The sequence below is a fragment of the Ambystoma mexicanum genome, chromosome 9, assembly GCF_040938575.1.
Source record: "Ambystoma mexicanum isolate Mex_15411 chromosome 9, UKY_AmexF1_1, whole genome shotgun sequence".
Lineage (NCBI taxonomy): Eukaryota > Metazoa > Chordata > Amphibia > Caudata > Ambystomatidae > Ambystoma > Ambystoma mexicanum.
The window spans coordinates 294867245-294892708 of NC_090931.1; the positions used below are offsets into that span (position 1 = coordinate 294867245).

The following is a 25464-nucleotide window of genomic DNA, read 5'->3' on the forward strand; positions in this document are numbered from 1 at the left end:
TCTTGCTTTCTGTAACCTGTGTGATTGAGGCCTCCTTTGGTGGTTGTATTTCTTACTATGGAAATTTAAGACGTGATGTTGACGATGATGCCATGGGTGGTCTGACCTGAACATATGTGCGTCGATTACCCAAACATATGTGCCTCAATCACCCAGACTGAGGCATCTGATGAGTTTTGCTCTCTGGCAATTTCACCTTTTAAGTCATATTTCTGTTTGCGTCCCCGGCTTTTCATCCTGATGTCGGTAGCGGAAAGCCACCGCAGCTTCCAAACCAAGGGACTGCAGGCTTTAATTTAGTGGCGGCGTTAAGAGCATTGGATGGTTCTGGCCGATAAGCTCAAGTAGATACCTCAGAGGTGAAAAGTTAACGTCATTTATTAGAGCTGATACTGTGACGATATTCTTCAAAGTGACGCCCGACGCCGGGCCGCAATCTGAGCGATCGGCCTGCGCCCGCGATAGAGAGATCGTTTGTGGATGGATGGTGGCACTTTACAGAGGGGCCAATGGAAGCGGGGATGTCGAACACTGTAATTACAAGTGTGGGGCTGATAAAACACTCCTCCGCCTCGCCAACTCTCCAAAGGTTAGCTCCCTGGGATCTGCACTTTTAATTGGTTTTCGGGGCAGGCTTTCGGAGCCAGAGGTGGTTGCAGAAACTAAAGAATCACCATGAAGGAGGAGTGTGCGGGGAAAGCTAGGGACTAAAGTTTGCAGTTTCCAAAGTTTCCCTGGGATTCCATCAAATTTGATGGCCAGAGCATAATCGCTATCTTGCCACGCCGAAGCAGCCGGTTGTCCTCTAGCCTTTGCCGAAGATATCTCATCTCATCTATCCACCTGCCAGTCTGTCTGTCTGTTTGCCGCTATCTGATCCATCGCCGTAATCTGGGCCTGTGTCTTCCCAGAGGTTACTGCTTGCCGCTTCCACCTGACAGTACCCATCATTTTAATGGACCGAGCTTTCGTACCTTTCCTTCTTGCGGCCTCTGAAACATTTGTCCGTTATCCTTTTTGCGGTTGTGGCACTTTAAGAATGAATCCTGTAATAATTGTAACAGATCATTAAACAAATTGAAATATGTTGTATAATTATAATTGTTTTTTTTATGAAGCGCTTAATACTGAAGAGGTTTCTAAGCGCAGACCCGGGATTCAAACCTGTGTTGCTCTGCATCATCTTGCTTCCAAGACGAGCGCGGGATTGCAGGCCTGGTGTGAGTCTGCATATTTTGTGCGCGTTGTCCCATTTGTGTGTCTCTATTATATGAATGTGTGTGCTCAGGTTTGGCTGCATGGGCCCGTATCTACCCATGCGTGTATATTTGTGTATTCTTGGTCTGACCGATTGCTTTAATCAGTGCGGTGCATGGACTACACATGCAGCGGATTGCACGCAAACCCGTTAGGTTTCTAACACGTGGAAGAGCATGGCACAAAAGGCTGTTGGCATGTTTCCCATAGCATACAAAGTAGCATATTTCACGATGCACCTGTGCTCCTCAGGTGACAGTAATTGAGGCCAGACCCACAATCAGCTCATCGAGTGACTGCTTCCGTTTTCAGAAGAAGAAGCACTCTGCTCACCCCAAACATCTCGGGGTCTTTCCTTCGCTTGCTTGTAACACCTATGGTGTTGCGTTCCGTATCTTGCAGTGAAGCCCCGGGGCACCTAGTCTGCTTGAGGGCACCATGGATTAGATTGCTTCTGTGATTTTAGGGAGATGGTCTTGGATTGATGATTTGGAGGTGTACTTCTGTGGTCTTCTTGCCTTTGTGCGTATTGCACCTTACTTTGCATTGCTGATTGTAACCTTTAGTGTGGATAAGCGCGAGAGGACCCAATGCAAGGTTGGCTTGCCTGCTCCACAGTACCCTCCGATAATGACTTGTGGCATCCCGTCACATCCCCTCCACCGCCCTCGCAGGTCAGCACATAGTATCTGAATGAGGCACCAGAGCACTCTCCTGCCATCCATCTCCGTTGCCAGCCCAGAACTGAAATGAGTGTGGGCAAAGCCATCACACAGAGCGAGGAGACTAGACCTGGGGCAGCACGCCAGTAGGCAATAAAGCTAAAAGGCAATGCCCCATTTGACTACCAGATGATTCGTTTCCTCTACTGGAAAGTTCTGTGTCCGGGTACACAACTTTGTGCCGAAAAAGGATAGGGGTGTATGATCACCAGTTTTTCTTATCGTAACACTGCCCCGAGGCTGTCTTCAGACGCTCCAGACAGGATATTGACCTCAGCCATCAAGGCAGACCAGCAGCTGAGTAATTCGTTTAAATACCAGCATGGAGACGTGCCTAGGCCCAGTTGATTGTTTCTGAGACTTTCCATAGATGCTAACGATGAGCCCCCCCAGAACTCTGGGAAAAGAGAATGTCCATCACCTCAAGGAACCCCTCACTCGTTTAAAGCTTCAGTCCAGCGTCATTTCTGGATGATTGCTTCTACTGTATCTGTTTCCAAGGCTGTCCAGGTCAATTTACTGCTTCACCAGAGGAGTGTTCCAACTGGATATATCGTTCAAATGTGTTATTTCATTCTGTCCATCCAAGGCGATGCAACTGGTTAACATGCGTTTCATGCCGGATGTGTTATTTCGTACTGTCTTCCCAAGGCGATGCAACTGGTTAACAGGCGTTTCATGCCGAATGTGTTATTTCGTACTGCCTTCCCAAGGCGATGCAACTGGTTAACAGGCGTTTCATGCCGGATGTGTTATTTCGTACTGTCTTCCCAAGGCGATGCAACTGGTTAACAGGCGTTTCATGCCGGATGTGTTATTTCGTACTGCCTTCCCAAGGCGATGCAACTGGTTAACAGGCGTTTCATGCCGGATGTGTTATTTAGTACTGTCTTCCCAAGGCGATGCAACTGGTTAACAGGCATTTCATGCCGGATGTGTTATTTCGTACTGCCTTCCCAAGGCGATGCAACTGGTTAACAGGCGTTTCATGCCGGATGTGTTATTTCGTACTGTCTACCCAAGGCGATGCAACTGGCTAACCAAGAGTTGATTCCGATTTGTTATTTCGTACTGTCTACCCAAGGCGTTGCAAATGGGCAACAAGCGTTTGATGCTGGATGTGTTAATTCTTACTCTCTGCTAAAGCGATGCCACTGGTAAAAAAAACATTTGACCCCAGGGGGAGCATTGACTTGGACAAGACCCTTTGGACGAGCAAACCTGTATTTGTTTTTTAAGGGTGTACTGCAAACCTTTTGTCAAATTTGGTAACGGATCATTAAACAAATTCAAATATATTGGAGTAGCTTGTGAAGTCTATTAATGAGTGAGCCGGTGTTAGAAATCCTTACACTGCATTCAGCTTTTAGTTTTGGAGCTGATCCCAGGAGACTGTAAACAGTGCGTTTGGCTACTCAGGTTCCCCAGTTTAGAATTTCTGCCACTGCCCTGTTTGAGCATGACTGTATTAAACACAGTGGGCCTCATTACAAGTCCAGCAGTAACCGTGCCGGTAAAACCGGCAGATTGCCGCCAGACATGTACATTTTACCGGTGCCTGGCTTGCCGGTAACACTGGGGGATTCCAACCCTGCTGGGCCGGCCAGTCAGGCGCAGGTAAAATTTTAGTCCCCATTCCCATAGAGTCCTATAGGACTTTATGGGAGTGGGGATGGAAGCACGGGCAACGTTAATAACAGAAATCGGTTTCACAAAATATCCCTAAAGGGGAATTCGTACGTGCCAGACACAACTGCTCTCTAAACAAGGATTTTAACATGGAATGTGCGTTAATTCACAACCGGTTTTTGGCTAAAGGCTACAGCAGCAGCCTCTTAGACAAAGCACAACGTGAGGTCAAATCCATGAAGAGAGAGGATCTGCTTACTCCTAAAGTACGCTCTCAAAGTACGCATAGCAACAAACTGAAATTTATTACAAGATACAATGCAGATAGTTCCGGTCTGTACAAAATTGTCAATAAACATTGGCATATTCTTCAGCTTGACAGAGATATTGGCTCCTGGGTAGATGACTCGCCCAACTTCATCTACACTAAGGCCACTAATCTCAAGGGCATCCTCTCACCCTCCTTTATGTCGAACCCACAACATACCACTACTTGGCTACACCAACCGATTAATAAAGGTTTTCGCAAGTGTGGGGGATGCTCTATGTGTGCTTATGATAATATTACATGGAGGTCAAGCCAACGGAAAGGCCAAAAAATTCATTCAAGGGACATCATTCAACCATATATACAAGGAAAGGGACTCCCCCAGCTGCACAACAGATCATCACACATAGAACAAGCAATTGATTTGTAATATTATATTTATTTTATACAAATAGTCTAAAAGAGTATTAAATTGTCTAAAGCTCTAGTACAATATACAAAATTGTATCTTACAGTTGGCTAAAAAGGTGCATACTGTTAGTAATATTAATGTCAAATAGTGACTACTGCGAAAGGTCGCAAGTCAGTTGATCACATGAAACCTAGGAATTAATCTGGGCATGCCGTGGGTGGTGCCCCAAGCGAGTGAAGGGAATCACTCAAGTGGGGGACCCCCAGTCGCTCTGACCAGACTAATTATATAAACAATCAAATAAATATCAAAAAAACAGTCAAAATAATATTGAGTCCAGAAAACCAAACAAAGAAGGTTTCATTTCAATAATCAAATCAGGAACACAAAAGACCGAACTATGGAAAGAAATTGTATTGAATTCCAAACAACAAAACAGTAAAGCACACACACTAAAATCTAACTATGGGATGCTGTGCGTCGACTACTAAGGTGTCATGAAGAAAGAAAAAACAAATAATAAATGTAAATGACATGGCACCATTGGAAAATAGTAGTTTCGATGGAAATAACACATCTAGCAAAACATGCAGGTGATGTCCGTCTTCGTCAGGACATAGCATTCCCTTGAATTTCATAGATTCGGGATTGTTCATCTGTGTTTTTGTCTGAACGTACCCAGGTGTGATTAAAAAACTTTTTTGTCTTCTATATGTTTACACATTTTTAAAAAAGTAAACACATTTTTCACCTAAAACAGGGTATAGAAAAGAAAAAAGAAGAAAAAAGAAACACATCATGAATAGCAGTTACATACTAAATAAAAAATAGTAGATGATCTATAAGTGCAGCAAGCGGGACCTCTCCCATATCAATTGGTTTCAACAAGTCTTGTAACATTCAATGCAAAAAAGAGAGAGGGGAGAAAAGGTAATTACCATAATCTCGACCCTGTATGGGGGCTGGTTCCAAAGTCCTGTCAGTAAGTCCAGGGGGTAACTGTGCATCCGCACCAAAAAAAGGGGATCTCAAACAAATTGGATCTGCAACGCAAGGTATAAATATACAGTCAGAATTTTCAATTATCTTATAAAGTACATGGTAATGAAATTACTCGAGAAATTCCTACAGAGAACAAGTGAGGCAAGGAAATCAAGTAGATCCAGTTGTACCATGGTCCCGGTGCAAAAAGGCCCAAAAGGAAAAGAGTCGGAAAGGACAGTCTAAAAACAATTGATGAAAGTAAGAAATAAATAAGAAATAAAGGCTAAAGCAATCACTGGATCTATAGGTGACTGAAAAAATATCAGATCCAAAAGTTATTTAAAAATGGATTGGTTGTCCAAATATAACCCACTTGTACATCAAATGTATGTGAGCTAGAGCTCAAAATTGAAAACTAGAATCGGGCAGCTCACCTGGATGCCCCAATGTATATGTTCAGAACTTTGAGAGCGTGGCATACAAGAAGACAACGCAGGTAGAGTTCAAAGTACCAGTCTAATAGTAGTCTTAGTAAGGACACTGGATCGCACGGTCCACAGGGCTTGTGAATTCCTCAGTTGGACAAAGACGAACTTGACAAAACGAATCTGCATAAATAAGTAATTTAGTAAGTAAATGAATAGATACTGTTTCTATGGTCATGGTAGAGTTCCTAGAACAATTGCATTTGGCCAACTGGGCACTCCTAGAATCCAATCTTTCATTAATTGCAACACTAAATTCTGTGTATATTGTATTATTTGTGTTTGTGGACAATGCTATATTGGCAGCACTATCCGACCATTAAAAATCAGGATAAGGGAACATCTCTCATCCATTTCCCAGGTTGACTCAAAGTGCCCATTGTCGGTACACTGGCAACAAGCCCATCAAATGGACAATAAGGCACAAATTAAATTTACTGGGATGGCGAAAGTGACCCTGCCACAACAGGGGGGGGGGCAATCTTGTCCTCAAATTGAGACAATTGGAGGCTCGCCTTATTTGTCAATATCGCACTGTCACACAAGGTCTCAATACAGACCACGAATTATCTGTATTTTTATGAGCAATTGTTTTCTCAATGTAACATTGTAACCTTGTCGCTAGACGGACAACTCTTTACTCATAGGTGGCCATCCATTTAGTATTTATTCCATATATACTTCTCCAGCATGGGGTCTGGCATGGATTCACATGCTCATGAATATTCCCCGTCGTCAGGCAGGGAATCCTCTGTATAGAAAAAGAAATCAGTATCAGTTTTGTTTCTGATCTGTCTTTCTTAGTAGTAAGCAATCACTGGTCTCTGGGTCATACTGCCCCCAGCCAATGACTGCCCTCTCCCTAAGCCCCGCCTCTGGCAGCCATCCTCAGATTTTTACCGCACGTTCAAGTGTTGGGAGTCCTCGTGCTGTAGCTCTCGAGCTTTTGCTGCGTTTTTGTGCTTTTTAAGGAGAATTTTCTCATTTTTTCGGTTAAATAGAGCCTCAAGCTCCACCGTTACTACATCCGATCAACAGGGATCAGTTTCAGACTTTTCTACGCCCCTCGAGGGTGAAGATTTCGTCGAGTTACACTTTTGGAGGATTCCAGAAGTTCCGAGGCCTACCCCGGACATGGCCCAGGAGAAAGGAAGCTCGACGCCCGGGAAGCTGTTCAGGACCTACCCAGGATGCCAGCTCCAGAATGTTTTCAAGGAGGATGAGCATTCGTTATGCCTCTACTGTCTCCATGAGGACAAGACGCACACGGAGAAGGACTGTGCATTTTGTGGGAACATGTCGGAGCGGACCATGAAGGATCGCCACCTCCGTCTCGCCAACTGGCTGGAAGGGAAGAGCCCATCAGGGGAGAAGAAGAAAAAGAAGTCCGAGCGGTCTTCCAAGTCCTGTGAGGGCGCCCCGGCGACGGGGGCCCAACAAAAGGCCAAGCACCGCGAGTCCGCGGGCACCGGGAGCGCCGAACAGTCGTGCTCCTTGGCTGCCAGGCAGGGTGCATCCTGCCCGGCGCCATCAACCACGAGCCAACACTCTGGCTCGGGTAAGAGGAGGTCCGAGAACCCGGCTAAGCTTCTGGAGAGGCCCCGGTCGATCTCGAAGATTCCGGCAGAGGGGGAGCGAGGCTCGGACCCTCCCCCCAAGGTGAAGGCCCCAGGCGTACAGAAGGTGACGATGGCCTTAATTCACCCTGCTAAGACCTCGATTGAGGATGTCGCAGCGGCCCTGGCTCAGCCTGTGGAGGCTACGCCAGTGGAGGCGACCTCAGGACCCAGAGTCTCCCTGCCACCGCAGAGGGAGTCGTCTTTCAGGCCCATTGAGAAGACCACCACAAAGTCCTCGTTGGAAAATGTGGGGGAGGGGCAGGTTGCCATTGTGGATACAGACACAACCTCTGAAGAAGAGCTCATCAAAGTCGTGGAAGAGGCCCAGCCCATCGGGAGGGATCCCGACGAGGGCAACGACGAGAGCGACGGTGTCGCCGACGAGGTTCCTCAAGAGCCCTCACGCCCGTCGTTTCCGGTGCCGCAGGACACTTTGGCGGCCATTTTGTCAGCGATTCAGTCCTTATGCTCGGAGATAAGGACAAGGTTGCCCCTCCCCCCGACGGAGGTACCTGAGCCAGACCCGACAGGGGAACCGGAGCCGGGACCTTCGGATAGTCCACCGCATAAGAAGAGGAGGACGCATCCTACACCACCTCTCCCACCTCTGCGGCCTGCTTTGCCTTCCCCCCGGTCTACTACCCACGGGGATGATACAGGCACGGACACGGCTACTACAGGTACAGATGACGACGGAGGCGTCCACACCCGACGAGATTGGATCCTTTCATGCCATGATTTCCAGGGCATCCGAGCTCTTCCAGCTCTGCCCAGAAGAGAAGAAGAAGGAAGGGTTCCTTTACCAACGGCGCGAGGCTAAAAGGAACACAGTCCTCGCCGGACCACTTCTTGATGACATCTCGGATGAGGGGCTCACCCTCCTCAAGAACCCTGCCACGGCGCCGGCAAAGAGGGACCGGTACGAGAAGAAGTAGCGGGTCCCCAACGCTGCCCCCTTGTGCCTTCGGGCGCAACCTACCCCGGATTCGGTCGTCTCGGCGGCGGCAAAGAAGAAAGCTGGGGGGGCATCGGCCTCGACATCAACTTCCCCGCCGGACGGCGAGGGCAGGAAGCTGAACACGATGGGACGACGGGTCATCTCATCCGCAGCAACTATCAAGGCGGCCAACGCCCTGGCTATTGTAGCCCGCTACGACAGGGAGTTGTGGTTCAAAATCGCCCCTCTGTTGGACTTCCTTCCGGACGCCAAAAGGGCTGAGGCCCTTGAAATCCTACAGGAAGGTGAGATTGCTTCGGGCCACGCCATCACGCATGGACATCGCCGACACCGGTTTCCGTCAGTTGGGCAACAGCGCTTGCCTGAGACGACGAGGATGGCTAAAGGCGACGGATTTCCGCCAGGACGTACAAACCAAGGTTTTGGTCATGCCCTTCGACGGGAACAACCTGTTTGGGAAGGCGGTTGATGAGTCCCTTCTGGCCATCAAGATAGACACGGAGACTGCCCGGGCACTGGGAGTGCTCCAACAACGACGGCTGTCCTTTCGGAGCTCCGGAGGCAGACAAGGTGCCTCCAAGGGATCCGGCAGTGGCTCCTCCACGTACCGCCAAGTGGCAAGATCTTCATCCCAGGAAGCCTACAAGGGACGCGGCAAGTCAGGTGGTGCCCATCGTCGTCGACAGGGAGGTCAAGGAGGCAAGGCGGCCTTCAAACAAGATTGAACCGACCGTGGGGTCGGGCCCCCGCCAAAGCACCCCGGTGGGAGGCCGGCTGGCGAGGTTCGTCAGCATGTGGGAGTCCATCTCCACCAACCATTGGGTGCTGGACGCCCTGGCCCAAGGGCACGCCCTCAAGTTTCAGAAGAAGTGCCCTCGCGTTCCACCTGTGGCCAGGAAGGAAAAATCACGTCCCTCAACTACTGTTGGAAGTAAGGGCGATGCTCAAGAAAGGTGCCATCGAGCTCGCCCCAAAGAGGCTTCGGGGCTCCGGAGTTTACTCAAGGTACTTCCTCGTAAAAAAGAAGACAGGAGGATGGCGCCCCATCCTGGACCTGCGACGACTGAAAAAGTACATCAAGGCACAGAAGTTTCGGATGGTCACCCTCCAGCACGTGCTGGGATAGCTGGAGGAGGGCGATTTCCTGTCATCGTTGGACTTGGAGGATGTTTACTTCCACATCCCCATTCTAAAAAGCCACAGAAAGTTCCTCAGGTTCGTGGTCCAAGGGCGGCACTACCAGTTCAAGGCCCTCCCATTCGGATTGAAGTCGGCACCCAGGGTGTTCATCAAGTGCCTCGAACCGGTGGCGGCGCGACTGCGCCTACAGGGGATCCACGTCTACCTCTACCTGGACGACTGGCTCATCCGGGCAAGGACAAGGGAGCTTGACGTGGAGCACACTGCGAAGACCGTCCAGCTGCTCACGGACCTGGGATTCTCCATCAACTTTCCAAAATCCCACCTGGTTCTGTCGCAAGTCGCCCTGTTTCTGGGAGCCAAGCTCGACACAGTGGCACGGCTGGCCTCGCCGTCGGAGGAAAGGACAGGACCATTCTGGGCAAGGTGCAGCGTCTGCTGGCCACGGAAATGGCCAGGGTAAGATCTATGAAGTCCCTCCTCGGGATGATGTCCGCCTGCATTTATCTGGTGCGCCTTTGCAGGCTTTGGATGCGCCCCTTACAAGAGTTCCTCGACGCCCGCTGGGTCCAATCGACGGGCAGCTTCGAGGACAGGATCCCTCTCAACGAGACGTTCCGTCAGGCGATCCGATGGTGGGGTACCCGCTCTCATCTGTCGGCGGGCACGGACTTTCAGACCCCAGCTCACCAGGTGACGGTGACGACGGATGCCTCCCTGGGAGGTTGGGGAGCGCACTCTGGAGATCTTCAAGTGAGAGGCCTTTGGCTCCCGGAGGAGAAGCCACTCCACATCAACATCTTGGAGCTCTGTGCAGTGTTCTGGGCCCTCAGGTCTTTTCTTCCGTTCCTCAAGGGCAAGGTGGTCAGGATCTTCACCGACAACACCACCACGATGTTCTACATCCGGAAGCAGGGCGGAACCAGATCCCTTGCCCTATCCACGGAAGCCCAGGATCTGTGGCATTGGGCCATCGCCCAAGGGATGTTTTCTGGTGCCTTTTCATCTGACAGGAATAAAAAAACCCATCGGCGACTCACTCAGCAGAGAGCTGCGCTCGTGCCACGAGTGGGAACTACACCAGGATCAAGTGGATCGACTCTTCCGACGATGGGGCGAACCCCAGATCGATCTCTTCGCGACGGCGACGAATTCCAAGTGCCGGAGGTTCGCCAGCAGGTTCCCCCAGCCGAGGAGAATGGGCGATGCTTTCTCGTTCCCCTGGGACGGCCTATTTCTTTATGCATTCCCTCCGCTGCCGTTGCTGCTCTGGCTCATCAACCAGCTCAAGAGGTCCCGGTGCAGGATGATCCTCGTCGCACCGGCGTGGCCTAGACAGATCTGGTTCCCGGACCTTCTGGACTTGTCAACGTCCACACCAGTCAAGCTGCCGACGGACGCAGATATTATCTCCAGAGAAGGAGGCGCCATTCTTCACCACAACCCGGAGTCGCTGAACTTGCAGGCCTGGCTCCTGCAGCACTAGAGTTTGGAGGGTACGACAACCTGGCCGACTGCAGAGAAGTTCTTGCAAAGGCCAGGGCGACCTCAACTCTCAAGTGCTACGGACATAAATGGAAGAGGTTCTCTGTCTGGTGCCGTGCACAGAAGATTAACCCTCTGCGGATTACGGCCCCTCAAGTATTGCCGTACCTACTGTCATTGGCCAAGGCTGGACTAGCTCACGCTTCCATCAAGATACATCTGGCCGCCATCTCGCGATGCACCAGAACTACGGGACGGGCGACCTTGTGGTCTCATCGACTGGTGAAGGAATTTATGAAAGGATTGTTCCGATCATTCCCACCGGTGAAGGCCCCTGCCCCGGCGTGGGAGCTCAACGTGGTGCTGACCAGGCTCATGGGGGCCCCATTTGAGCCTATGCATTCGGCACCGTTGAAGTTTCTGTCGTGGAGGACAGCGTTTCTCGTGGCCATCACCTCCGCACGACGAGTGGGAGAGATCCAGGCCCTATCTTGCAAGCCGCCATACTTGACGTTTCACGACACGAGTGTGGTGCTGAGGACGCACCCCTCCTTCATGCCCAAGGTGCCGTCGGACTTCCACCTCAACGAACCCTTGGTGTTGCCAGTTTTCTTCCCGTCTCCTTCGTCGCCGGCTGAAAGGACTCTGCACTCGCTGGACGTAGCTAGAGCGCTGAAGTTCTACGTGGACCGCACAAAGAGTTTTCGGAAGACATCACAGCTGTTTGTGAACTTTGGGACTGTGAATCAAGGGAAGGCTCTCTCGAAGACTTCCATTTCCAGATGGCTCTCCGGCTGCATCATGCACTGTCACCGGTTGGCAAACCGACCGCTGCCCGGCCGTCCGAGAGCCCATTCGACCAGAGCAATCGCTGCTACCATGGCGTTCCTGTCTGGTGTGCCCCTGCTGGACATCTGCAGGGCTGCGATGTGGAGGTCGACGCACACCTTCACAAGATTCTATTGCGTCGATCGGGACTCCAGGGAGGAGTCCAGGGTCGGCCAAGCAGTGCTGCGCAACCTGTTCGCTTAAGGTGAGCCTGGTGAGGAGGTAAGAGATGCTTAATGTTGAGTTGTTGTATTGCTTAATGTTGAGCCTGTTGCCACCTCCCGTGGTTGTGCATGTGTGTACTGCTATGTATTCTCTTATTCATGAGCATGTGAATCCATGCCAGACCACATGCTGGAGAAGGAACAAGTTACTTACCTTTAACTGTTGTTCACCAGCATGCGTCTGGCATGGATTCACATGTGAACCCTCCCACCTACCCCTCTGCGGCTCTTCACTTGGTCATACTGCCACTTTACGTGCTACCAAATCTGAGGATGGCTGCCAGAGGTGGGGCTTAGGGAGAGGGCAGTCATTTGCCGGGGGCAGTATGACCCAGAGTCCAGTGATTGGTTACTAAGAAAGACAGATCAGAAACAAAACTGATACTGATTTTTTTTTTCTATACCGAGGATTCCCGGCCTGACGACGGGGAATATTCATGAGCATGTGAATCCATGGGAGACCCATGCTGGAGAACAACAGTTACAGGTAAGTAACTTGTTCCTTATCCATTGTTGTCACCAGCCCAACCGAGGGGGGAACCCCAGAGGCAGACGCATGGGGCATAATTTGCCCCCCCCCCCACCGCCATAGGTGATTTTTTAATCTAATCCTCTACATTGGCTATCCTTCACACCATCATCATTCCCTTATTTCCCTCAGGTTCTGTATCATGTGTAGAAACCTGCTCAATTCACTCCTGCTTCTAGTTGCTCTTCTCCCTTAATTTCCGTCCTTTTTCGTAATTCAATCTTACCAATTGTAACTTTATTAATTCAGCACACGGAACTATTAGAGTTCGTCACATTCTGTGTGATTTAGCTGATCTCTACACTTGGGCACCTGACCCTTGTATTGCCACTGCTTTACTGCTCAGTAATCAGTCCTCACGCAAGATGACGTCCTTGTCTCGCCACCCGCGCCGTTTTTCGGCAGTCGGACTACATGCTTAATTACTCTGCAGGAGCCGGGAACGCCTGGCTCTTGTTCACTGTTACAGCCGAGACGCTGGTAAGACCAGCTACTTCGCGTAGACCCCTAACCTGACAGAGGGGCTTCGCGCACATCCACTCTGAGCCCAGACGCGCACCTTCGCTCAATTACTAATCATGCTGTTCTGTCTGTTCTCTCTCCCCCGCCCCCGTCTGTGCCCTGTTCCGTGTGTACCTCCACTCACCGCCGGATTTTCAGTTTCACGCGATTACGCTTTCATTTGTCCTTGCAACTGCATATCAAGGTATGAAGGCTTGTGCCTTTTCAATTTTGTTAACTCTGCGTAATTATTTAATTCACCATTAACATGGTGTATGTTATGACAATTTTTACAGTGGAGCCCACGATTCTTCTAATCTTTGTTGCTTACCACAATTATTGGTACGTTCAATTTTCTTGGTTTCTTAAATTACCATGCCCTCAACCGAGCCATTATTTTTCACACGATATTTCTTCCCCTACATTTTTCCTGTCTTTTAGTGATATTATTAAAGACTTCCCACTACTCAGGTAACTTACTCTAACTTTTTGGAAATACATCAACTAAATGGATGGCCAACCTAGATGAAACATGCTAACATTTGTGTTATTCTTGTTTTTTCTCCTCATTCTTTCTTCTGTGTGCCATTTTAATTGCCATTTTCGGAAAACATTTTCGTTCTTCTTTTCCTACATGCACTGGCTTACTCTATTTGGTAATCGAATTACCTTCTCATGCCCTTGATTATTTCTTTGTGTTTAATATGATTGCTTTTGATCTCATAGGCCTGATGTGTAATTGTATGGTGAACTTGCCATTCTTTTTTTGCTTTGTTGCTTGGGTTGTTTCCATGTATAATATATTACCCTGTAATTCTATGTACTGGCCTATTCTGCATGTACATTAACCTGTAACCTCAGTAGAAGAGCAAGTGCTCGAAACACGTGTCAGGCTACCTTCTTGGGGAATAAACATACACCAACTGCAACTCATATTGTGTGTGCGCGCAGTGTGTCTGTAAAAACAACTTGGTCCTCACCGTTAATAACAGAGCCGGTGCTTCTGGGAAAGTATGCCTACAGTGGCCGGTGTGCAAGTAAGGTCAGACCTATCGGGCACAGAGGCTACGGCAGGCAGACTTGTACTTTGCCAGTCCGGAAACAACGGTGCAGTAAGCTTGCCGGCAACGTTGTAATGAGGCCCAGTAACTACTGAATGAAAATTATAGGCAACGCTGTTTAGCCATATGTCACAAAGGGATCCTTTTATTTTTCTATTCACCCATGGGGTTATTTTTAAAGAACTAAATAATCCAAGTTCTTATGATAGGCACTTGCTTGGAGTTGGCCTTAAAAGGAATGTATTTCTGCTGATTCAACTCTGAAATCTGCCCTACTGTCTCTTTCGTGGTAATCCTTCCTATAGTTCTCCAACACGTCCAAGGAGCTCACTTTATTCCGAAATGATTGTAATGTAGTGCAATGTTTCAGGCAATGAATATGTTTCAGTGGCGTGTTCCTCAATGGGAATGTGGTTTGTCGGATCTGCGCGATACAAACGACTCTCACTAGGCCATTTTACATTTGGGAGATTCATTTGGAGCCACCTTGGTGGACCTCCTTTTTATCTGCTATGGGGGATCTGCCCAGGCCTCTCCTTCACCCTCCCACACATCCTGTCCCCACCCTCCACAGCTAAGTACCCCTACACCCAAACAAACATATATTCATTTAGATGTATTTAGTTGACTCTCTCAAAATGAGTCGACCAAATGTATGATGACCTAACTTAGGTCATTTTAATCACAGTTTCCGATGTTCTGGTCTTCTGGGCCATTGGCTGTGCTCACAGTGGATGTCTGGGATGGCTTGTCTTGCCAGAACTCGCTGGCATCCTCGTCATCCACATCTAGTGGAGGGTTCTTCTCCGTGGTGATGTATGTTGCTCATGCTTTTTCCTGTGTTTGCTTCCGTTTGGTGTTTTGTGTCCTACCCTTGGAAATGTGTCAGGGTGAGTGAAATTGAGACCATCGAGGGGGGTTAATCACAGAATGTGTTGCAGATGGTTTGGCCATGCACTCACCATATAGAGTGCGTCTAAGCCTGGCGAATGAGTCGGGCACAGTTCTATGGAATCGGGCTGATCCCCTCCTGATTTCCTGTTCCACGCTGTTGTTACATGCTGGCTCAATCCTTGTGTGGGACCATGAGAATATGTATAATACAATAAAGAGTAAGATAACACGTCTTGTTTTACTTACATCCAACCCCCTTTACACAGGAACTCTATAAGGTTTTCCGGCATCACTAGTCCTGACAAAATGGACCGTCTGCTATAATTGATTAAAAAATGTGTATAACAAATTTTAATTCAAATAATTCGAACTGAATTTAAACATAAAACACTACCCTCACCTAACACAGTGTACTAAACACTAAAAAACAGTTACTAAAACATGAAATACAAACAAAATTCACTTATTTGCATGACACAAAAGATATCACATAACATAACACAAAAAAATCTCAATGTGTCTCTAAAACAACAACCATCCCTCGTGGGACCATGAGAGCCAGATGTTGTGCCACTGAGGCACGTCCACGCGGCTCAGCCATATTGGTCGCCTCCATGCCTGTGGATCTTGAGACGAGGGCCCGCGTCCAGCAAGCATTGAGGGTATCAGGTAATAATATTGCAGCAAAAATGTTGCTGGTAAAAAAAAACTTTGACCCGGTAAAGGTGTACCCCATTATACCATTTAAGGGAAGTGGGGGTGTTCCCCACTTCCCTTAAATGGTATAATGGGTCCGGATGTTGCGGGGGTGTCCCTACAGCCTTTACATGATTGTGGCGGCAAAACCACAGCATTTTTGCCACAAAATGTTGTATTCACTGCCATTTTTGCCACGATTTTAAGACATGGAACCGCATTGAGTAGCACCATTTACTATTAAGAAATGAAACATGCACGTTTTCAAACAAAAATGTATACCTGGGCAGAATAAAATCCTTTTTTTTTCTCAGGAAAAAAGTAAACCAATCGTTTTTTGAACAAAAGTAAAGAGGAGTGTGGGAGCCCCTCTACTGAGAACGAACAGGAGTCAACTACTCTGTTCCTTGGAATTTCTTTCACTCGGGAGTTTCTACAACCACGATTTACTTTCATTATTTATTTGAAATGTTTTCGTTTTTACCTTTTTTACATTACTTCCAATACGCAATTTGTTGTTTCTATCCCTATACTATTGCTGCTTCATTTTCATTCCAGGTTTATATTTACATGATGTTATGGTTGCTTCTTGACATTTGTCTTCCTGTTGATCAGTTTCTATTTTTGAACCGTTTTGACCTTTGGCGAAGTGCTCAGGGGTTACTCCCGTTGGGGGTGAAATGCATGCCTGCTTGCCAGCTTTCTTTAAAGGCCTTTCTTTCCCTGACGGCCTCTTCTTTCTTGCCCAACCCCTTTCACAGCTCAGAAGGGCCAGTGGATGAGTGGCTTCTTTGACCATGCGTCATTTTCAGAGATCATGCAGCCGTGGGCGCAGACCGTGGTGGTGGGGAGAGCCAGGTAAGAGACCACTTGCCTTGCACAAACGCTTCCCTAAGTGGAGGAGAACCCTATGCTGTGTTTCGGTGTTCTAGAAATGTCTGTCAGCTCCTCCAGTTCCTTTCCCAACCCCAAATGGATCTTCTTAAACCCTGTTGGTCTCCCTTCACTGTTCCACGCAGTACGCTACAACCGCCTTTGCTCTGCTGTGCCATAAAGACAGTAGACTTGGTTCACAGAATGTACTCTGCAAACTTCACCCCAGTCTGTGCACTCCATGCAAAATGCGCAGGTGTCCTGTTCATAGAGGGGATTGGTGGGAAAGCTGCATATACATTCCTTGATTACAATTTTTAAAAAGCCTATAAAACAAGTGCACAACGATAGACTAAATGTAATGATTTTTGTCTTGCTTTTTTGCATGAAAAGCCTCCCTTTCCATCCTCCAGCACACCACTCCCCTTCCTGCCACCCTCTGCTGTGTCCGCGCTGTGCCATCAACATGTGCATTGCCTCCTCCCTCTCAATCCCCCCCATGCCTCCTTCCTTCGTGTACATACCCCTGGTGATCATTCTGTCGGTGTGCCAGTTCAGTGCCCCTTTCTCTGTATGTCTGCTACCCTCTGTAGCCTGTTACATTCTTCAAGTTTTGTCTTGTATTAGGTGGGCTCTATCCCACTGGAGGGAGGCAGTCTGAAGTACTTTGGCAGAAACCTTGCCAGGAAGGTTTCAGAAGCCCGGGTGCCACCAGCTAGAGAAAGATCTCATGATAACTTGAGGGAAATAGCTTACTAAAAGGGCATGAGACCAGGGATCCGCGATAGAATCGGGCAGCAGCCGGTGAGTTGGCAGGTGAACCATAGTCTGAGCCAGACTTGGAGTGGCGACACATGGAGAGCAGGCTGCCTGCAGAATACAGGACCAGTGCGATGGAAGGAGGTTCATGAGCAGGGAGAGAGAGGGCAGTAGAGAATGGAGGAAGCAATGAGAAAGAAGAGGGGGCGGGTGACCAGAGTGAAAGGAAGAGTGAAAAAGGAGGCGGTGAAAGAACCTGAAAAAAGAAACTCGGAGGTAAGAAAGGGTGAAATTCAGAGAGGGGTGAGAACCAGGAGGGGAGGTGAAGAAAACATCCAAAATTGGAAAACGTGGACTCGGCGAGAAAGTGTTAGGGCGCGTGAAAGAGGAGAGTCCTGAGTAGGCGAAGAGAAGTGAGGACAGCAAGACACCAGAGAGACCGGAGATTGAGCAGGACAAAGACTCGACAAATGAGCAAGAAAGCAGTGGCTAGAGATTGAAGAGGGGAAAGGCAAGAGAGAAGGAATTGGCAGAGGAAGAGGGTGGAGAGTGTTGCAGTGGCAACAAGGTGGGGGGGAACATAGGAAGTAAGCGATATTGGATTGTGGAACAGTGAAGTAGGAGTCAGCAGAGCGAGAAAGAAGGGAACATAGAAGCCAGGAAGATAAAGAAGGAAACACAAAGACTAAAATACCACTAAGGAGAATAGAAAATGAGAGCATTTGGGCCCAGAGGATGAAGGACAAGAGGAGAAGTATGGGCTAGAAGGAAAGAGATAGAAAGGAAGTGGGAGAAGAAAGGGAACTGAGACTATGGCCGAATGGTGACGAGGTAAGAGAGCTAGAGAACCCAGGTGGGATGAAAGAGGTGAAGGCCAGAGGAGGAGATGGGGAGGATACATAGATAGAAGAGTAGCTCCTGGTAGAAGAAAGACGAGGAATAGAACCCAACCCAAGAAGAGGAAGAGGGAAGCCCCACTCGGGGAAAGGTGAACAGTCACTTGGGGGAAGACGAAAGAGCGAGGGCAAGGAGCAGAAAAGCTCCCTACCCAGGGAAAACAAAGCGCATAATCGAGAGACCCCAAAAGAAACCCTGAGGCAAGGGGACAGAAAATTCAGAAGAGGGCCAACACCCCAGGAACAAAGGGAAAAGAGAAGGTAAAACGTGTAAAGTACTCAAAGGAAACTGGCGTGAAGGAGGAGAGGGTGTAGGTAGAATTGGACCACACAATTAACCCAGACCACACAGGGACATTTCTGCCCTAGTTCAGCAGGAGGAATGCTTGTAGGAATTCCGCTACATCACAGTCAAGAGATTAGCAGGACGCTGATGTGTTGTCCTGTCCCAGGGGGCAAGCAAGTTATGAAGGAAGACCAACAACTCCATACCACGATTCGGAGGAACTTGCGTTGGTACAGTATGGAGGGGGAAGTGTGTTTGAGACCCTCATGAGCCCCCATCACAGGAGGAGCATTGCCACATGTGGCAGCCAACCTTTTCCCAATGCTTCAGTGGTTTGAACACACTACGGTGAACAGAGCCAAGCCAGTCATGCTGTCAAACCACTTACCAAAGACGTCTCAATGCCTGGGTGCAACTCAAGGCCCACCCCAGCAGGATGCCCAAAGACAAAATAAGCCACTTCAAACATTACCCCTGAATAGGACAGTTTGGACCAAGCAGACAGCTCAGTGAACCTTAGAAAAGGGGCAGAGCAGGACCCAAGTCCACAGAGAAAGTAACCAAGAGAATCCCTGCCTCCTTTTTATTTTATCTTCACCCTAATGACTATCTGATTAGAGCTTCCTTAGTTGGCACTCTACAGAGAGCAGCCTGGGCTTTATTTCTACCCAGGAGCAAGAACACGCGTGGATCCTAGGAAAATGAGATGCCCGGTAGATTGCCGAGTCGCAATTTAGAGCCTCTCTGGTATTCCATTGACCTCTGGCGAAAGGATACAGAGCATCACCCACTTCATATTTTCTTTGTGGTTATCCTTTGGTTCTGAAATAATGTGCTGTCATTCATTTGCCAGGGCTACTTTGCCGATGTGTCGCGTGCCTACCACCCATTCCTTAGAACTTTACTGTTGTTGAAACCGACAAAGCCAGAGTATGTCTTGTGAGTGGTGGAAATGACCTTTTAAATACACATTCAATAACGACGAGGCAAATGACTCGTTTGAGTGCTGGTACTGGTACACATTGGCAGGACGGAGCATCAAGGATTGAAGAAGGCAGCGCATCAGCTTGGTTGCATGTGCTATATGGACTTTGTCTAGTAACAGAGGGGTTCATCTCTCTTCAGTATTCATCAAGGTTCCAGATGGGGATGTCACTCAGCTTTTATTGTAGCTGGACCAGGAGATGCTTTTAGATGTTTGACCATTGTCCATTAAGGGATGAAGATGTGGGTAGTGGACCATACTGGCTGGTAGCAACCTGCTGGCCTGAGAGAACAGCCGCAAGGGCCAACAGAGGGCCTCCGCGCCTTCACCAGCGAAACGGACAACCTCAAGTTTTTCCACAGCAGCACCCCCCAAAAACACCTGGGATACTAACGACTTATTTTTTGGGGGTATAGAAGATACTGTGGGATGCCAAAGTCTTTGTACTCCCCCCAACCTCCCCAAAAAACTGACTACAAAACAAGGTGGCACCTTGAACAATGCAAAGGGAGGTCAGGATGGGGCCCTTTTTATGTTTGCGGTGGCCATAGAATTAAGGGAGAAGCGGTAAGAGGGAGAGGACTTCAAAATACGTTTACTGATTTGTATCGCTGAAAACAAGGAATGTGGAGGTTAAGCGGGAGGGGAGCAGACTGGGGCAGACGTCTAAAAGTCTCTGCAAAACCATCTACTAATACCCATGTTCCGAGCTTCCTGACTGGAGGAAACAGCAGCTCTGCATCCTAATAGTATTTCATAGTTAGGAGAAACCATCCCTGGGTTCTAGTCTGTACTGAATCTGATTGTGGGGGGTGCTAAGATTCACTGGGGTTTGTATTGCTTCCTACACCGGCCCTGGTAGAACACATCTGCATAGCTAGACATTTGCGAATATTTATGTTGAAGTAGAAGCATTCTTCATTTTGAAATGCATATCGGTTCCCAGAAATTCACATTGTCTTCTTATCCTAGTTAGTTATGGCTCCGTCTCTGGATAAATTATATCTCTTTTTATAATGTGTGTCGGGCATAATGCATTGTTACAAACAGCAGAGCGCCTGACTTGCAGAAGTTTCGGCGTCTAGCCGGGTGATGGATATGGGTCCTAATGTTGAGCTACAGACGCCGCGTGGGTCCTGGGAACATGAGATGCCGGGTCGATGGCCATAGCCTTCCATTTGGGCCACGCCAGGGGCGGTTCTACGATATTCCAGCGCAGGAGCTTTGCAAATCCCACCAACGCCTTTACTCGGAGCTGAACCTCCTGAAACGGAGCATGCATGACCTGCCCCTTGGAAGCTGCAGTGCGTGCTGATGACGCCGTGCAAGGGCTTGCATGCTAACTTTAATCATCCTTATGTTTGTGCAAGGGTGAAAACAGCAACAACAACAAAGCACACCATAGAATCAACTAAATACAGATGGCAAATCTCTACCGATCTGAAGGCGAGTAGGAAGCGCTGCCCTTGGGAATATGGCGGACCTCCTGGTTTGATTCTCAGCAGCGCCGGCTCGGACCTACGTGTTCTAGACTCTAGAGGTTGTTTTTTTTTTTAAAGCAATTGCCATTCAAATGGGTAACAATAACCAGGGTCCGAAATGATGTGTTGGGAAGTTGGCAATGGAGGACTGGCACTTTCTGACTTGGCGAGAACTGGGCGCTATTTATCTTGGAACCAGCAGCTAGGTTTGACTCCCCAAGCCCGACTGCTGCTATACAAATATACTTATGTGATAGTATGTTGGGGCACACACAAGACCTTTGAACCATACTGGGACATATATAATGAACCTAAATGTATAGTTTGCAGCTCGTGCCAATGCCGCATGCTGTTTAGTACTCAGCTCCTGGCTCTACAGAGTCAGCCCTGATCACTGTGTGATGCCGCGCATCCAGGCGCTGTTTTTAATTCCAGCCAATCAGTACTTTATTTCGATCCATGTAATAACAGCAAATTGTATAGTTCTTAAAAGTGGGAAGACTCCGGCATAAAGCACTAGTAAAACAAAAACTGCCGTATGTGTCTCAAAGATTTGGTGGTGCGGTAATGGTGGTACTGTAATATGCACTGTACTACATAGGGTTAATGGTCATTGCATCGAAATGCAAATCCATTGAATGCCATTGCATCGAAATGCTATCTTTTACATGTAAAAGTGCATTTCCATCTAAACCAGTCCATCGAACATATACATTAACTGGTTTCAATGGAAATGCACTTTTACATGTAAAAGATAGCATTTCAATTAATTTATTTTCTACATCAAAACGTTACATGGAGCTGCCCAGTGCTGAAATGTCGGCACTGGCCAGCTCCTTGTAACGTTTTAATGTTTTTTTGTATATTGGAGGGGGAGGGACCCCTCACTAGCCCCGCAAACCCCACGCCCACCCCCTAACCCTAATCTAACCCTTAATCTATCTCTAGCCCAACCCTAACCCAACCCTTAATCTAACCCTAACCCCTGACCCTAACCCTAGTTTCGAATATATCATCGAATTATAGTCAATGAAAAGGCATTTCGATGGAAATGCTTTTCGGTGGATATAATTCGATGGTAAGGCATTAGATTAAACTGATTTCAATGGAATGACAAGATACCAATAAATAGCTGTTTTACTCGATTTAATGGTTCTTAATTTATGGACCTTGGAAAGTGATGAATTAAGGCCTTGCCAGGATTCAGACCGGTGGGCCCGGCAGGGTGAACACGGATATCTGGGGCAAGGAATGTGTTACTGATCGTCAAATACTTTGCCACAGAATAGTTTCACCCTTCGTTTTATTCTTTCAAGAAATACAATTCGCTAAAAATGTTTAGGTAACGGCTTCGCTCTGGCCGAAACATTGCTTTAAATGGGCGGTACACCCCAGCACTCGGTACCTTTTGGCAGTATGCATTACCATTACTTCTCCAAGCTCCGGTACCTCACACCGACACTAGGTGCGGAGGAGCATGTCATGAAAATGTAATGCGATCGATCACAAAGCTCCTGCGGCCACCTCTAAGAAGCCGTGCGCGATCCCGCCTCCACTCCCCTCCAAGGCGCGGGTTCCAGTTTACAACTTCTCACCCATTCATGAAAAACCGAAGTAGATCCCATCGTTCACCTGCTGTGCTATGATATGGCCCTACCCATGACTTGTAAAAAACACTTTTATCAGAAGAATTTTTATGATGGAAAATGTTAAGTGGCAATGTTAGGATGAGCAGGGTTTGTGGCCTACATGCCATCACCCTCTCATAGAAGTGACTGGATCGTGATTTTATAGTGCTCGCTATTCAGGGTCGGATTAAGATGGTGAAATACAGAGAGAGAAAAAAGGATATTGGTACTAGAGTGGCAAAAATAGACATTCACACCCGGGGAAGGGCGCTCAGCTCATCAGGTGGTTGGAAACATGGCAAGAACACAGTGTACGCCTGTGTTTTCCCATCCACTTGAGGCCCTTCCCTGGGTACCGCAATTATTTTGCCCCCCCTCCCCCAAGCTCCCCACCCCACTTACCTTTTAAGGCTCTGGCACCACTGCTCTTTCCCAGGTGCGGATGCCAAAGATATAGAAAAGGTCTTTAATCCGTTTTCTCTTTCTATGGAGGTGGCCATCTTTTTTTATTTTTAGGGGCGATTGAGCTCACGCAATATGTATGGAGCCTGTCTCCAATAAAAAGAAAATGTATAACTATTTTCACCCCAGACAAATAGCAATCATTCCCCCCTTAGGTGGGGCGTACAGGATTCAGACCTGTCTGCTGCAGGGGTGTTTCGCTTTGGCCTACCTAAGCTTGGGCTGGTTGGCTGTTACCCACCCTGTACGGTGCCCTAAATGGCGGTGAGTGCTACAATCAGACGAACAGAGGGGGCCACAGATAGAGAGCACATGCAAATATGGAGGACACTATCAGTGAAGCAAACGGACAGGACGAAAACTAGACACTAAGACAGAGAGGGTTGCAGAGAGAGAGAGAGAGAGGGACACAAATGGAGAGGAAACAATTAATTAGTGGAGCGAACAGAGAGGGGAAAAAACTAGCCAATGAGAAAAATGGAGAGCTGCAGATACAGAGACAGTCCAAATATGGAGAGCACAAACAATCAGTGCAGATAGAGGAGCACACACAGTGATGACCTACATGGCAGTCTGGGGACTTCTCGGCGTGCCTCTGCATTTTGGGCCTCTTTTGTATGTTTTATGTTCCTGCATGCAGTACTCAAAATTAATATGCTATTTATGCTTGCAAGTTTGTCATATTGGGCCACTTTGAAAAAAAAAAACAGGCCCTCTTTTTTGGTTCCCAGTCCACTCATGGGCACAAACAGAGATGACAGAAAGAATGGGTAACTCAAATATACAGGAAGAAAACTAGACAATAAGAGAAATCGAGAGGGCTGCAGATACAGAGGGTCCAAATACAGAGGACACAAACAATCAGTAAAGCAAATAGGAATAAAACTAGACACAGAGACAAATGGAGAGGGTGGCAAATAGAAAGAGGGCCACAAATAGACGATTGCAACTCGTAGATGTCTCTGACTGAACCACACAGGATTTACGTTTGGTGCTTTGGCGCCGATCACATCACCGAATACTGCGGGTCGTGTCAGAAGATGAACCTAAGGTCACTGCGGTAGCGGGCGGCAAAGCTCAAGTTGGGGTGCCCACTGTTGAAGTCAATGGCCAATCAACCACCAGACCCTCCGAGCAGGAGACATAGGCCCCTCCCCAGAGAAAGAGGACCGGCGTCACAAGAAGGCTAAAAAGAGGTCACACTCCAGAAGCCACTCGTCTTCCTCTTCTCATAAGAAGTAGCGTTGTTCTCGACGCAGGAGCGAGGTAAGTTCGACTCGGGCGCGGGTACATCCAGGGCTGAGTGGAAGCATTTAAGGAGCAGATGCTCCATATGATGAAGACGGCCACTGCGAGTATGGGTCAACCTTCGATGCAGCAGGCCAAGGAAGTCCCAGTTACGCCCGGTGCTTCTGGCGTCAGGGAGGCAGAGTCGAGTTCGGCACACTCAGGCCCGACACTGACTGTCGTTAAGCCGATGATGACACAGTCGGCACCAATGCTCTCGATGCCGTCGATATTGGCTCCGACACTCGAGGTTGTCTGTCACTGAGTCAAGGATATCTTTCTTTGAGATGATGCACTCCATTTTCTGAGATGACGGGATCAGGCTCTTGATTTTGAGCCAGCGGCAGGAGGGTCAGGCGGCTGTGATTTTTGTTTTTTTTTTGTCACCGATCAGGCTGACCTCATCTCTCTAGTAGAAGGTATGCAAGACGCCAGCGACTTGGACACCTCGCCTGATATCAAGACATGGCAGGCCGACCTTTATAGCCATGCGAATGCCCAGTACCAAAACACGGGGGAGAAAGTGATGGATGCACTATGCTTTTGTGTGCCACCGTTGAAGCCTCTGTCAGCCTACAAGCTCACAGATATCCTCGATAGAGCTCACCGATGGAGAATGGAATGCCCTTTACTGTTGCCATTGCACATCCTTGTGACATAGACCCTGCTCCAACCCCCGGTTGATTCACAGTTGACAAAGAAATACAGATCTGCGAGGGGAGACCCCTGCTATCTGTCCACGCACCCTACGCTGGATGTGATAGTGGTCTAGGCAGCCACTGTTAATACGAGGTCGTCAACATCTACTTCTAACTTGCAGACCGATAGGGAGTGTAAAAAGTATGACGGCCTGACTAAAAAGGTCTTCTCTTCAAGTAGCATAGTGTTCAAGGCCATGAATGCTTCATGTTCATGCCAAATCTACACACTGCTCATGGAGAACAGTACAGGAGGCGGCAGAACACATCCCGGTAGGGGAAATGCAGGAATGTTTTCTAAACCTAGTGAATGACGGCTAGTAGGTAGCCTGCCAAGCCCTGTAATCGGGCTTGGATGTTGCGGATTGTGTGAGCAAGCTATGGGTCAGCAACTGTGATGCGCAGGAAAGCTAACCA

General features: G+C 48.3%; 1 protein-coding gene across 3 annotated transcripts in view; it reads left to right on the forward strand.

Annotated features, from left to right (window-relative positions):
• ACACA (acetyl-CoA carboxylase alpha) overlaps positions 1–25464 on the forward strand; it is a 1281346-nt gene that overhangs the window by 1000182 nt on the left and 255700 nt on the right. For all 3 annotated transcript variants that reach the window (XM_069614682.1, XM_069614683.1, XM_069614684.1), the window contains one exon: positions 16454–16550. In XM_069614682.1, the coding sequence (XP_069470783.1) occupies positions 16454–16550 (97 nt within the window). The remainder of the gene's footprint in view (positions 1–16453; positions 16551–25464) is intronic.